We start from the raw sequence: 14,567 nt of genomic DNA on the forward strand, positions 1-14,567 counted from the left end.
TCAAACCTACTATACAACCTGACTGAGAGTCTCAAGTTCCACAGATCAGATTCTCATGTATGTCTTAATAGTTCAAAGGTTGCAAAAGAGTTTTCTTAAAGGATATGCTTCTTAAGATACCGCGGAGAACGAACAAAATAAATGTATAGTCTGACATCTTTGGTCATGCTTTATAATTGACAAAATACAGTCAGACATGGGATGTTGCAACCACACTGTTAGGAGGTGGGGTCCATGATCTTTGTTTCGTTAGATAAGGAAATGTGAGTTTCAGAAAGAATGAAAACTTGCCCAGAAGTTCTGACTCAGAGTCTGGGAGCTGCCTATCCCTTACATAAACCCAGTGCAAATGCAAGGAAACTAAGATAATTCATGTTTTAAACTTAAAAGATTAGAAGACAAATAATAAAACTCAGAATAAGATGTCAATCAAATAAGCCTAAGATAAAAGAAAGACCTTTAAAAATAACCCTTTATTTCAATTAAAGCCTGTGTTACTGTCAAACTAAAAGGTTTTCTGCCTCAGCATTTTCCCAAGTCCACAGAAAATGAAATAATTGGTATGAACCTTGGGAAATAATGTAACTTACCTGTGACTACTAACGGGTATGAGTATCCTTTGGGGGTGATGAAAATAGTACTGAAGTTGATTATGGTGATGGTTACATGTCTTTGCTCAATGTTTGTCTAAAAACCATTCAATTGTATAATTTGAATGGGTGAATTGTTTGGTATATGACTCATATCTCAATAAAGCTATTAAAAGTTTTTTTTCCAAGTCAACAGTTTAAACCATTAGTATTACTGGCTTGTAAAAATGCACACTGTTTTTGGAATTGGTAAAAGTAAAAAAAAAAAACACAAAAAATAAAGTTGACCTTTGGTTTCCGTTAGCTACAGCAAACTTTTTACTGAAGAAGTTAATTGTGTTAGTGGTTTATGCTGGATTGTTGACCCTGAACCTCACTAATATGTTTTTATTTTACTTATTTTATTTATTATTATTTATTCATTTTACAGAGGAGAGCAAGAGAGAGAGGAAGAGAAAAGGAGAGAGAAGGGGGGAGGAGCAGGAAGTATCAACTCTCATATGTGCCTTGACCAGGAAAGCCCAGGGTTTCAAACTGGGACTTCAACATTCCAGGTCGGCACTTTATCCACTGCGCCACCACCGGTCAGGCACTGATATGCTTTTAAAAGGCATAAGTAAAGGCATAAAATAGGTCCAGTATTCCGTGGTATATTGGAACATATACAGTGTAAACAGATATATTAGACAAATGTAGGAAGGATATAGGAAGTCTGCAGCTGATATTCTGGGAAAAATCTGTGATGCTAATTGTGACAGAAAAAAAAACTGAGAGCACAGAACTCCACAAATACTACCCACTCATGGCTAACTCTGAGCTGGACCCACTAATGCCACAACCACAGGGGACCCTTGACTGAGCAGGATTAGAGAAAGCCCAAGACCGCTCTGGCATAGAGGACAGGGGCTTCCTTCCGGCTGCTGACCGGAGGGCCAGCCACGCCCTGCATCCACACAGACAGGCTCCTGCAAAAGACAGCCAGCCTTTCTGGTAAAAAGCTTGTGATTTAAAAAGGAAGAAAAAAAAAGAAGCTGAAATTAAAGTACCAGTGGGTAGGGAGTAGGGGGTAGAGGCTAGAGGCTGTGGGAAGTATAAAGTATAAAATAAACTCATTTCACAGGTCTGCTCAATGGCCTTGCATGGAAACCCAGAATCTGTAGAATGTGAGTGCTAAAGGGCCTTAGGGATCGTATTATTTTATTTTACCAACAAACATAAAAGTAACGGCAGCAGCCGCCATCTCTCAAGCTCTGAGGGCTTAGTCGGGGGTACACTGAACCCCCAAACATCCTTGCTGATGGCGCAGGTGGAAGGCAGCCAGAGCCCCGTGGGAGTTATGACAACGTCAGGGGTGCCGAGAGCTGGGCCACGAAGGAGGCCTCACATGATGTGAATCTACAATGGATAAGACACGGGCAGCACCCTTGATCGTTTCTCCTGCTCCTCAGCATAGTAGGGACACTGTGTCACAATGACTTCACTACTCCCAACTGCTTCCTGCAGTACAGCTGAAGGGGGTTTTAGACAGAATGCAAACATCAACATCTTTTTAAAAACCGAAAAACTTTCCTGGCAGAATCATTTTTAAAAAATTTATATGAATGAATGAATGAATGAATGAATGAATGAAACATAAAAATGCTCGCTGGTTCAAATGCCCCCCCTCTAATCCTGGAAGAGAAAAACCACCACGCCTGGGCTACGATGAAGTTTATTAGCTTGGACACACGTAGGAAACAAACCTGAAGCTTCCTTAAGGTATTCTCTCTCTTGCTACAAAAACAAGCCAATGCTTCGTCCTCTAAAAGACAAAAATATACTCTCACACACACGCCTCCAGCTGCTTCCTGGGCAGAACGGACACAGCGCAGGCCTTGTGATCTCTCCTCAGTCACGTGCTGGTCTCAATGCCCTGCCCAGACGGGGACAAATGAACCCATGCTGAAGTCTGGCCACAAGGAGTCCTCACATGCACGGGACTTGTCACTCACCCCTGGGCTTCGTGCCTCATTTAGCTGTTACTAAGGGGCTGAGAGCATGGTGGACAGGTCCGCGCTTCCAGGCACGGGGTCTCAGACGTTATTCCAGCTGGACAGCGGGCACTGCTTTCATAGAAGGTTGTGCTTTATAAACCGACTCGGGAGGGAGCATCCCTCTGCGCGCGCACACAGGGGAGACGCTGGCCTGAATGTGACTCTTCTGACGCTCTGGTTGAGGGCAGGAGCCGCACGCATGTGCACGCAGGCTGCCGGGGACCACCCCTGCCCTGCTGGCCTTGCTTCCTTTTTCACTGTCAGGTCCAAAACTAAGGAAAGCTATGCTGGCCTCTCATCTGTCCTCTCTTTAAACGACAAACAAACAAAAACCCCAAGCAAACCCCAAAAGAACTTGAAACAGATTTTAAGCTGAAAATTATCTTTAGTTTCCTCTGTCCCTCCTTCTTTTGTCCAAATCAACAGGAAACTCAGAGTAGGAGGGGCCTTTGTTCGGAAGGCACGAGAGCCCAGGGGGCCGGCTGTCTGGTCTGGCTCAGGGAGGCGAGGGGAAGGATTTCTGGTTGTCATCTTAAAGTCGTTCAAAAATGGCAGCAACAACAAACTGTTGTTTTAACAAATTAATGTTTTACATCAGTAAATCAGTCAAGAGCAAGCATCTGGGTAAAAAGGGACAACCGGAAATTCAAACTGCATTTCGTTCTGCAGCGATGCGGGTAGCACACAAAGCTGGTGCTGTTTAAAAGAAGATCCGCCCGCCTGGCGGCAGGCAGTCCGCAGTTGTGGTGCGGGAGGCTGTGAAAAGGTTAGGGGATTTGATTACTAAGCTAGTTCAAATTACTAAAATCATAGCTTATGTTGGCAAGCCACAGTGGCTCCACACTCTAATCCGTGTGCTTTTATACCATTTCCCCCTATTCCCGGAGCTCCCATGGCTGCCTGAGGATTTGCAGAAATGGGTACTAGTGGGGCAGCCACAGGGTTTTTTTGCGAACGAGGGGGAAAAATAAAAGACTTAATAACCAATCTCCATTAGCATATTTCCCCCAAAGCTGACCTATCTGCTACTCTCCTCTTGGCCACAAATTTGTAATAGGATCTTCAGACTCGAAGACCAGTCAAACAAAGCTCCCTGCTATTAGATGCCTTAGAGGTCATTATGGGTTTAATGAATGCCACCAGGATTTGAATGATAAATTCTCTTGGCAGGCTATATATTCCTTTACTTTAAAAATAGGAGGAACTTTTTAGAGTGTTCTAAGGGGTGTTTGCAGATGTGTGATAACATTTTGGTTATCAACTTTCTCTCTAAGGAGAGAAAGTTGTTCAACAGCAGGAACCAAGGATGTTAGGTGGCCTGCAATACAAGGCACAGTCACAATCCTGCTCCAAATGTCGAGAATGTTCTCGTGGAGAAATGCTTGCCGTGATCCACCCACAGTATTTGACAGAGAGAGAGTGAGCTGTCTAGGCCATCTGGTCAAATGCTCAAGGGACCGAATTAACATCACACCATGGGCACAGCATAAATGACAGTCCAGGTCATTGTGGTCTGGGCCTCTTCATTTACACAATGCCGCTGGTTCTACCAACTGACACACTCAGTGTCTTCCCTGGAAATGGGAATTTAAAGCATGTGTTCACTGTTTATCCAAGTCCACAGAGCTAGGGCCAGTGACAATCACCAAAACTCAACCAGCTTTCACATCGCAGCAGTTCTCAGCAAGCAGCAGAGGTGCTAGGAGGACTGATTTAAACTTGGTCCCAAGACCACACAAGGGACAGGAAGAAAAACAAACCTTCTGTAGCATCAGAAATTGCCAGAAACAAGAGAATCAATTTCAGTTCAATCCTCGGTCTACATGTTACATAGTAGAAAAATAATCCCACTGACTTAAAAAATTCAACTCATCTTGTCCAAGTCAATGCAACACACAGGTTCTTTCTCAGGTACGACTCAGGGGCAGGTGGCAGAGCAGCATGAGAAGAAAAGTCAAATTTGACAAGATGTTCACAGAAAAGAGCTATCAAATGTTCAACCAAAGTCCTTCTGCATGTCTCCTAACCCACAATCAAAGGTGTGAAATGCAGCACAGAAGCATAAAACACTAATCCGAGGTGAACAGTAAAAAGTAAAGGGACAAATCAAACAAAAATAATGCAAGAAAGAAACTGACAAAGAAAAACTATTTTTAAAAATATCAGAATTCCTATTGTACCATCATGAGATGTGAAGCAGTTACATTAACATCGCAGCAATACGGAGCACTGCCCCCCTCCCCCAATACGGTGAACTGGAAAAACTACAGCTTCCCAGGGGTGCTATGGGGAAAAGCCATCCAGCTGGGCACCAAGTGCTGGCCCTCACCTCGTGCCCCTAGTCCAGTGATTTTCAACCTTTGTTTCTCACGCACTCATAAACTAATTACTAAAGAAAAAGGGGCCCTGACCTCTTCTTCTTTAGTAACTAATTTATTTGTGCCATGAGATGAAAATGGTTGTATTTAGTCAGGGGCACTGACCTTAGTAATTAGTGTGTGTTTGTGCCATGGAAAAAAAAAAGGTTGAAAATCACTGCCCTAGTCACCCGCTCCCACTGACCCACACGTGCAGAATCTTGAAGATGACTGAGAAGACCCTCTGGAGACCAGCTTTGGTGTTGGTGAAATTTCTCTACACGAACCATGAATACAGAGTGAGGAAATGGAGGAACTAATGCCAGACCTCACGATGAAAACGGAGCCAAATAAAAGCAGCGGCCTTACCCATGTTGTAGTCTTTGTGTTATGGTCAATGAAGAAGGGCCGGCCGTTTGGCGCGATCCTCATTTCCCAGCCGGGTGGCAGGAAGCTCTGTGTGACTTTGTGTTGTGGTTTGGGGGAGTTGTAAGGTGATGGCTGTGGGGACTGTGGATTGGAAAGGGTATCTTTCACAGCCCGACGTATGGGTGAATCCTTGGCACCCTAAGGAATAATAATGAGCATTAGAACTTTCATCACGCGCTATTCCAGATGTGTCCGAATGTACCTGGGTATTCTGAATTTGGAGAGGGACAAGAGGGAAGCTCCTAAAAAATCCACTTTTGTCCTTCATTTACTTTCAAATCAATCTAACTTTACAGTTTTTTCTATTGGTTAAACACACAACATTAATTACTTAAAAACCATCATCCTTTGATAGCTACTGGACGTATACCAAAAATACTGTTCTCTCCTGACAGTTATGAATGGAGATTTTACAGAGGGTGGAGAAAAGCGGGCCCCTGCTCGTTATGAGCTCACAGTCTAATAAAGAATGGATTGGCAATTTGCAGAGCACAAAAAGAAACCCCTATGTCATCGAAGACAACCACCTGGACTTGCAAAGTACCCCAGGACATTTATATTCCAGTTTGGAAGACAGCCATCATCCATTCCCACTTACTAGCATCTGAGGCCAAGGTACAGAGAATCCCACTGCTACTCTAGGACACAGTCAAGTTTAGAACCCGAACGTCTACGCTCTGGCTTCTCTCACCGCCTAGTACAGCGATGGTAATGGATGGCACTGAAACCACACAAAGAGGGGAGCACACGCAGATGCCCAGCAGTGACTGAGATGCAGCTCCGCATCAGAAACACGTGTGCCCACACAGTGACAGGCCCTGCAGTCGAAAGGAAATGATCAAAGCCACAGCTGTGATTGAAAACTTAATATAAGCATCGGTATTTGAAAGAGTTATTACGCATGTCTAATGAGGTAACAGGCAAGAAGGTGTGAAGCACAGCAAGAATGAAGGAAAGTTCTGAAAAGAGGGGGCCCACAATGCCCAGCGTAAGTCACCCCGGCCTCAGCCACATGAGAATGAGAACTGGGTGTGAGTCCAGGGAGGCGAGCTGGGCGGGACAGAGAAGCACAGAGTCAGGTTGCACAAGAACACCCTTCCCCACGAGCACAATGACGGATCAGACAGGAAGGTGCAGCGAGACTGAAGTCCACGTCAGGAGAGAAGAGAGGGAGAAGTCACAGGACAGACGCGACCTCAGTCGGATGAGCGGCCTTCTCACCTCCAGTGGGGCAGACAAAGTTACTGTTGGCGAACTGAGGCTACGGGGCCGGCGGATCTGAGGCTCGATTAGATGGTTGTTACTGTTTGTGGTTGATCCGGACGCACCATCTTCTGCAAGCTACGTTGGAGGCAAAAACAAGTTAGCTTCATACGGCATCTCCCTGTGTGTGTGTAGTTGGGAGCGTGGACCCAAACAACAACACAGCCAGCAGTAATAAGAGGCCTGCCCTATTTAAAGTATGGAGGAAATGATTAAACATAATAACGGAAGGGTAGGTGGTGGTGGGGGGATGGGGAAACATATTAAAGGGAAATAAAAATGAATCACTAGCTCAGCATGAAAACAAGCCTCAGGAAAAAGGGGAAGGGGTGGGGTTGAGAGAGACAATAGACATGGCCATAGGCTCTTACTTTGAAAATATCTCTCATGACATTGAAAAAATATATCTAGGGATTAACTGATTTGAGCACTGAGTTCTTCCTTCGGCAGATATTATACTTAAAATAATAAAGCATTTTTTCTTTTCTTTTTTCCCTAGTGAGAGGAGGGGAGATGAAGAAACAAACTCCTGCACATGTCCTGACCAGAAGCCACCCGCAATCCCCTTTGGGGGCTGATGCGCTGCCCATCTGGGGCTATGCTCACAACCCAGGTATTTTTAGCGCCTGAAGCAGGAGCTCTAGAGCCATCCTCAGCGCCCAGGGCCAACACACTCGAATCAACCCGATCCATGGCTGCGGGAAAGGAAGAGAAAGAGACAGAGAGAAAAGGAGGAGGGGGCAGGATGGAGAAGCAGATGGTTGCCTGCCTCTCCTGTGTGCCCTGACCAGGAATTGAACCCTGGACATTCACATGCCAGGCCGACACTCTACTGCTGAGCCAACTGGCCAGGACAAGGCATTTCTTTTTAACAACAACAAAACATTGTTTTCTAAAACATGGGTGATTAAGACAATAAGTACACAGCAGCAACATGGGGCTCGGGTACACTTCAGCTTCGGCGCTGGCAGTTTGGAGCTGGACGGATCTGCGTACCTGCATGATAGGCCGAGTCCACGTGGTGGTTCGATTGTTATGATTGACATAGTATGTGCGTCCCTTAGCATCTTTCCTCTCTTCCCAGCCTGACGGCAGGCCCGGCGTGGTGTGTACATAGGCCACTGAAGGCTGTTTGTGTGAGAAACCATCATTATTTCATGCATTTGTTTTCTAACCAGTTTAATTAAAGTAATGTACGCCCATAGAATTATTGTCTTTCCTAGACAGAGTGAGTTAAATTCTACAGGGTGTCCATAAAGTCATGGTGCACTTTTGACCAGTCACAGGAAAGCAACAAAAGACAAAAGAAATGTGAAATCTGCACCAAATAAAAGGAAAACCCTCCCAGTTTCTGTAGGATGATGTGGCAACATGTGCGCATGAGCAGTTGATGACATAACACTGTGTATACAGCGGAGCAGCATACGGCCATGCCAGTCGAGATGTGGATGGTACAGAGGAAAGTTCAATGTGTTCTGTGGCTCGCTAAGTTCGAATCCGTGACCAAAGTGCAACGTGAATATTGGCGCGTTTATAATGAAGCGCCACCACATAAGAATAACATTACTCGGTGGGATAAGCAGTTGAAGGAAACCAGCAGTTTGGTGGAGAAACCCCGTTCTGGTAGGCCATCAGTCAGTGACAAGTCTGTAGAGGCTATACGGGATAGCTACCTAAGGAGCCCTAAAAAATCTGTACATGAGCCCACATTGAACTGCACTGAATAGGTATGAAACTGGGAGAGTTTTCCTTTCATTTGGTGCAGATTTCACATTTCTTTTATCTTTTGTTGCTTTTCTGTGACTGGTCAAAAGTGCACCATGACTTTACAGACACACTGTATTTGTACCCTAAAACATTAGCATCTGGAAAATAGTAGCAGGCTTCCAGTAGCTTCAAAGTGACTGAAACCCCGTGGAGCCCAAAGTCTTATAGAACTCAGTTCTAATGCCCTGAAGTCTTAAATACAAAGGTTGTTGCTAATGTGATAAGGAAAGAAAAAAAAATATAACAATCTGTTTTAGATACTAAATTCTACTGTTAAACTATGCAGAGCTTACAGGTATTTCAAACTGTCAAATGTCACTGTCTGTGAGAGGCATGCTCTGAATATTTCTCTCTCAACAACAGTTGCCATAGGGATTACTCTTCTAGATTATTCCAAAATTCTTCATCAGCTTCGGGCCCTTACATTATCTCTTTCACAGGAAAAAATACACAGAGCCCCTTCTCCAGGAGGTCTGCAGTCACACCAGTGGCATATAACCAAGAGGACCAACCAGGACATCCCAAATGCCCCAGCCCAGGAAGCCCCATGGCAATCTGAGGTCAAAGTTCCCAAGGAGCCCGGTAACTGAGGCTATAATCTCCCGTCTGCCCACGCAGAGCTTGTCTCTTTAAAGGATGAAGGAAGCACAGGCGGTTTCCAGATTTAGAGATGTGTCCAGTATAGAGCCACTATATTTAGGTAGTCCAAATTAGACCAAAAAAGGATTCCTGCGACACTTCTGCTTCTCAGAAGCAGTCTGAGAAATGCAGTCGGGGCGGAGCACTCTGGAAGAGCAAGGATGTTTCAGTGACTCCAGGAGGCATCTGAGGTCAGTGCTGTCTCAGGACGAAGCTGTGGATGCATGGATGCTGCCTGTCAGAGCTGTCACTCTGTGCTGGGTGCTACCTGAAGGGTGGGGGGCTCAGAACCAGGAAGCCAACTCTGGCTATTAAGGCTCCCAGGAGAATGTCAAAGAAGCAAGAGGCCAAATGGTGTGAGGTACAAAAGGAAGCCACTTCTTTCTGGGTACCATCTTCCCTAATTAGGATCTTCTCAGCCTCCAGATGTTTTTAGCAGCTGTCTTGATAGCAGGCTGGGGATGTCAGTCTCTTAGTCTAGCTTCTCCTTGGGCTCATCCCATCTTTTGGGTTCTCTACCAACAATGTGCCCTGGGTCCCAGCAGAGGGCCCCACTCCACTGCAGGACCCTGAATTAGCATGATCAAGGATGTTGTCACGTAATTTGGGGACTTCCGTTAATGAGGCGCAATATTCTACTTCATGAGCTCAGCAGCACATTCCAGAGAAAAACTAACCTAGGCCATGAAGCAGCTGCCTCCATGGTTATTTCTAAAACATGTTTAGCAGGCAAGGCAAGAGGATCTGCAAGAAAACGTTTGGCTACAACTGCAGCAGCTATTTCTTTGATGTTGCTCCAGATAAAATCCCGGAGGCCCTATAATGGTTCATTCCAAGACTCTGACCACAGTGTCCGGGTTCCACGAGAGCACAAGAACACCAAGACACAGACTTGATCCCTCCATGAGAAACCAAGACAGACAGATTCGTCTGCAGCCTGGAGCTCTTTCCTCCTCCTCCCTCCTGTCTACTTTTTAGGTGGGCATGACCAAAAAAAAAAAAAAAAAGACTCTGCCAAACCAAGTGAGAACCCAAGTTGTACCCTAAGTTAGCGGTCAATTAGTCAGGGTGGCAAACTGCATGCAATCAAGATTTGACCTATGATTGTTTATATAGTGACCAAAAATACTTTGGCTAAATAAAGTACTAAGAAGAATTTGTTGCTTTTCTTCCTCTCTGCTGAATGATGATGATTATTATTATTTTGGAGAAGCAATTAAATAGGCCCTGAGAAAACTCCAGTCTGGAAACGGAAGGATAGGTTTACAGCTGGAGCGTCCCTGGAGAGGATGTTTGAGGGACCCGATGGACTAAACAGCTTGGCTGCACCGTGGACAATCTCGGAACCGGGTTCCAGCACAGTATTCCAGCCAACAGGTTATTTTCATAGATCCACAGTTAATAGGACTAATGAGATTATGGAAAATTAGGAGTGTAGCAGGTAACACTGAATTTGATTAAAACGTTCAGTCCATCTTCTACTGCAGGGGTCCCCAAACTACGGCCTGCAGGCCGCATGAGGCCTCCTGAGGCCATTTATCCGGCCCCGCCTCACTTCTGGAAGGGGTACCTCTTTCATTGATGGTCAGTGAAAGGTGGAGGATGCATCCCCATCCTGTGCTCCTGGAGTACTGCATGTGGTGGCATCGCAAAGCACAGCTTCGCTCACGTACAGTACCACTTCCGGTGATGCCGGACGCACGCATCATGGCTCCGGACGCACGTCATATCACTTGTTACGGCTAGCAGTGACAAATGTGGAACCGGGCATTGACCATCTCATTAGCAGGCCCATAGTTCCCATTGAAATACTGGTCAGTTTGTTGATTAAATTTATTTGCTCTTTATTTTAAATATTGTATTTGTTCCCGTTTTGTTTTTTTTACTTTAAAATAAGATATGTGCAGTGTGCATAGGGATTTGTTCATAGTTTTTTTTTTATAGTCTGGCCCTCCAACGGTCTGAGGGACAGTGAACTGACAGTGAAGATCCCTGTTCTACTGAGAACTGAGCTGGTAACCATAACCAGTTCCATTTCTGTGAGATGGTGTTATGAAAATGTTTCTTTATAGATTTCTTTCCAAACCACCATCAGGAACAACCTGTGCTGTGACTCAAAACACTGTCTCCCACCACACACAGCTGGGGAGGGGCAGGCCTCAGCCTCTGGAAATCAGACCTCTGCTGCTATGTGTGTGCGTGTGCGCGCACGTCTGTGAGTGCCCAACACAGCCGATGTAGCAGTGCACACTTCAGTGTGGAGCCGACATGGAGAGGGTTGGCAGAGGGTGAAAGAGAGAAAAATCATGGCAGGAGATGGGACCGAAAAAGAGAAAGCAAAGGGCATTGGTGGGAAAGAAACAGATGTGATACTTTCAAAACCTACCAAAATTTCTAATGTGGCCACAAAATAAGCTGGTTTCTTACAGCCAAAAGGGGACCAGGTACACAGAGAGCATGCAAGTAGTAAAAGCATTTAGGAACTACTCCTACAGCCATGTCCTTAAAAACAAAAACCAAAGACAAACCCATAGTTGTGATTCATTGGTGGGGGAGGGGAGAGCACCAGCAATAGGGCCACGGGCACAGGGACAGGGACGGGGCACTCCCTCTCACGGGAGGCTGTCACCAGGAGCCCGGCACCCTCATGGCCAGTCTATGCTGGCATTTAACACCACGGCTGCCTCAGCACTCAGGCACTAATAGTAGGTTCCTAGGCCAAGAAAAGACAGCAGTGGATGAAAGGCATGCTCATTAGCCCTGCACTCTCCCAAAAGGACTTCACTAAGTGACCTCTCTACCCTGCATCCCTGGAGCCTCAGAGATTCCTGGTGCACAGTAGGAAGTGCGCTGGTCCCAGACTTTCACCACAGGCCACGCCTGGCCCACCTGACACACGGCTTTCCCATAAACTAACTGTGGCTCCATAGCTTCAATGAGGCTGATTTGTGCTGACTGACAATATGACTTTCCTGTGGTCAATGCTGAGCATTAAATTCTGACAATATAACTTAATCGTTCCTTTAAATCATCAATACTCTGCAGAAAACCAGCAACTGTATATGCATTTAAAGGTGTTCTCAAGTAATAAGCAGTTCTAATAAACAACAAAGGTGAAATAGTAAGGAATGTTCTTCAAATAGCTATAGCAGCTCAAGGCATAAAATAGAAGCTAGCCTGTCTTTAGGGATCAAATTGAAAACAGGCAATTAAGATACATTGTCAAACTCATTGCAGAAAATAATGAGTAACAAACAGCAACAGACACTCAGCTTAGGGAAACACCATTTTTTCTTGACCTTTCATATTTTTAAAATATGTCCCTTCCCCTCTTACCCCCCACCAACAAGTATATGAACAATTATTTACGACTATGAGGAGAGTCCCTGGTAGCAGAGAAAGGTCACTGGTTCATGCTCATGATACAGAAAATCTAACTCAGTACTGGAAACGGGTATAGAAAACCCACACGAGATAGCTCTGTGCATAGCCGAAACCCACTCGCACAGTCGCATTCAGGTCCTGTGGCTCCCCTGATTGTCTCCCAACCAAATTCATTCACCCACGCCTCCTAACAAACAGCAAAAGCTCATCAGAAGTACAAACACTAAAAGACAGAAAATAAAAAATATTCTAAGTGGTTAAAATAAATGCACTTAATCAAAGCTTGACAGTCTGTAAGTGCACTAATAAACTGACAAAAACCGGCCGTTTTACCCAGTATCTTCATACAGTGTAAAAGTGAGAGGTTTACAGTAAGACTCATGTGCACCTCTGTAGCACAAAAAGAAGCTGAGCTCATAAAAAAAAAGTATACTCATCATTATACAAAATATTAAAATTAGCCCAGTTTTGGCATGAAAGTCTGATCGAGGTATCATTACCGTTGGCTCCTCGCCACCCGTGACAGTTGATGAACGCGCTCTCCTAGTTGGGGCACTGGGCTGTTAAATGATAATTTACATCAGTGAAATGCACTTAGGGAGCCCACCCGCTGTTTACTAAATCAGGAAGCTCTGCTGTGGCAGCCAGGGAGGCAGGTGACGTGAATCAGAGTCCCTGAAACCCATCCTGTCCAAGAGAAGCTGAGCGATCACTGATGACCAGAAGGAGAGAAAGGAACATCACCCACCTCCCACCCATGGAAGCCTCAGGCTGCAGCTTTGATTTGAATGAACAATGAACTGACAACCTCAATAATAATAATAAATGTGAGATGTCTTGTTTGGAAAAAAATGGAAAACCACTATGGTTTTGCCCCCACTGTTAACTAATTAGCAGGTCCTTAAATCTGCCAAACTCACAATTCAAGTAAGAGGCCACTGGTGATCAGTGAGTTTACAGCTTCACACAGCACAAGGGAAGAGGGAAGAGGGAGGAGTCATCAGTTCCCAGGAAATTGCTCTTTGGCAAATAAAATTGACATTGATTTTTGAAAGGAGAGAAAGTGCCATTAATTAATCATCAGGGAAAAATCACCGAATCGTTAGGCCGAAGATCCTACACGTTCATCACAGCTGATGGTTGTGCTTTTGGGGAGGCCTGTGCCGAAACCATCCCGGACTGGGGAGGCCTGTGCCGAAACCATCCCGGACTGGGGAGGCCGGTGCCGAAACCATCCCGGACTGGGGAGGCCCGTGCCGAAACCATCCCGGACTGGGGAGGCCCGTGCCGAAACCATCCCGGACTGGGGAGGCCTGTGCCGAAACCACCCCGGACTGGGGAGGCCGGTGCCAAAACCATCCCAGACTGGGGAGGCCTGTGCTGAAACCACCCCAGAAAGGATGCCCTTGTCAAGCTTCTTACCAACCAGCGCCTTTGATAGGAGGCACAAGTCAATTGATTTTTCTGACTACTCAGTTGACTAGAGTACTCACTAATTCATTTTTGGAAACATGAAAGACTAAAACCTAGGCAAAAGTGTTGTGCAAAAGTGTACACGATACAAAGACACTGTGATTCCAAAATCTGTTAGATGCCCCCCACCCCATCCCATGTAATAAAGTATGAGTGCTAAAAATGATGGAGGATTTATAGTCATAAAAAAACCCCAAATCTGGTTATGGTCAAAAATCAGATTAAGCATGCTAACACCATATATTTTTCTCCCCTAAAAGAAGAAACAAATTTACCTAATGGGTCTTATTTTTAATGTGTACACAAAACATTTCCCAAGGCAGTTCTGGTCTGCCTTTCAACTGGAATATTTGTTTTTATAGGTCCTATATTATGCATTAATCACCCTCCACTCTTCCACATTTGCTGCTAGTTACAAGAATTGTGGAAGAGTGAGAACAAATTATAGCTAATTCCTTAGTCGGTAGAGCTGCCTTTAAGGAGAAGAGAAGCTGTGTGGGATTAAGAGTTTAGGCCATTAGTCATGGAAAGCCTTGTTCCCAACCCAGAAGAGTTCTTCCTGTTTGAAAGGGTTCAATATGTTCTTAAAATGAAGGTCACCAGACATAGCATTAGTGACTAAATTTAGTTGT

At 45.1% G+C, this 14,567-nt stretch overlaps 1 protein-coding gene across 8 annotated transcripts in view; it reads right to left on the reverse strand.

Moving 5' to 3' along the window:
* NEDD4L (NEDD4 like E3 ubiquitin protein ligase) overlaps positions 1–14,567 on the reverse strand; it is a 339,262-nt gene that overhangs the window by 52,082 nt on the left and 272,613 nt on the right. For 5 of the 8 annotated variants that reach the window (XM_066247368.1, XM_066247372.1, XM_066247373.1 and 2 more), the window contains 4 exons: positions 12,963–13,022; positions 7,669–7,800; positions 6,631–6,750; positions 5,350–5,547 (listed from right to left, as the gene is read on the reverse strand). The exons of 1 other annotated variant lie outside the window; for it this stretch is intronic. In XM_066247368.1, the coding sequence (XP_066103465.1) occupies positions 5,350–5,547; positions 6,631–6,750; positions 7,669–7,800; positions 12,963–13,022 (510 nt within the window). The remainder of the gene's footprint in view (positions 1–5,349; positions 5,548–6,630; positions 6,751–7,668; positions 7,801–12,962; positions 13,023–14,567) is intronic. 2 more of the 8 variants (XM_066247370.1, XM_066247366.1) reach the window with 1 other exon arrangement.

This window comes from Saccopteryx bilineata, chromosome 11, assembly GCF_036850765.1.
Source record: "Saccopteryx bilineata isolate mSacBil1 chromosome 11, mSacBil1_pri_phased_curated, whole genome shotgun sequence".
Lineage (NCBI taxonomy): Eukaryota > Metazoa > Chordata > Mammalia > Chiroptera > Emballonuridae > Saccopteryx > Saccopteryx bilineata.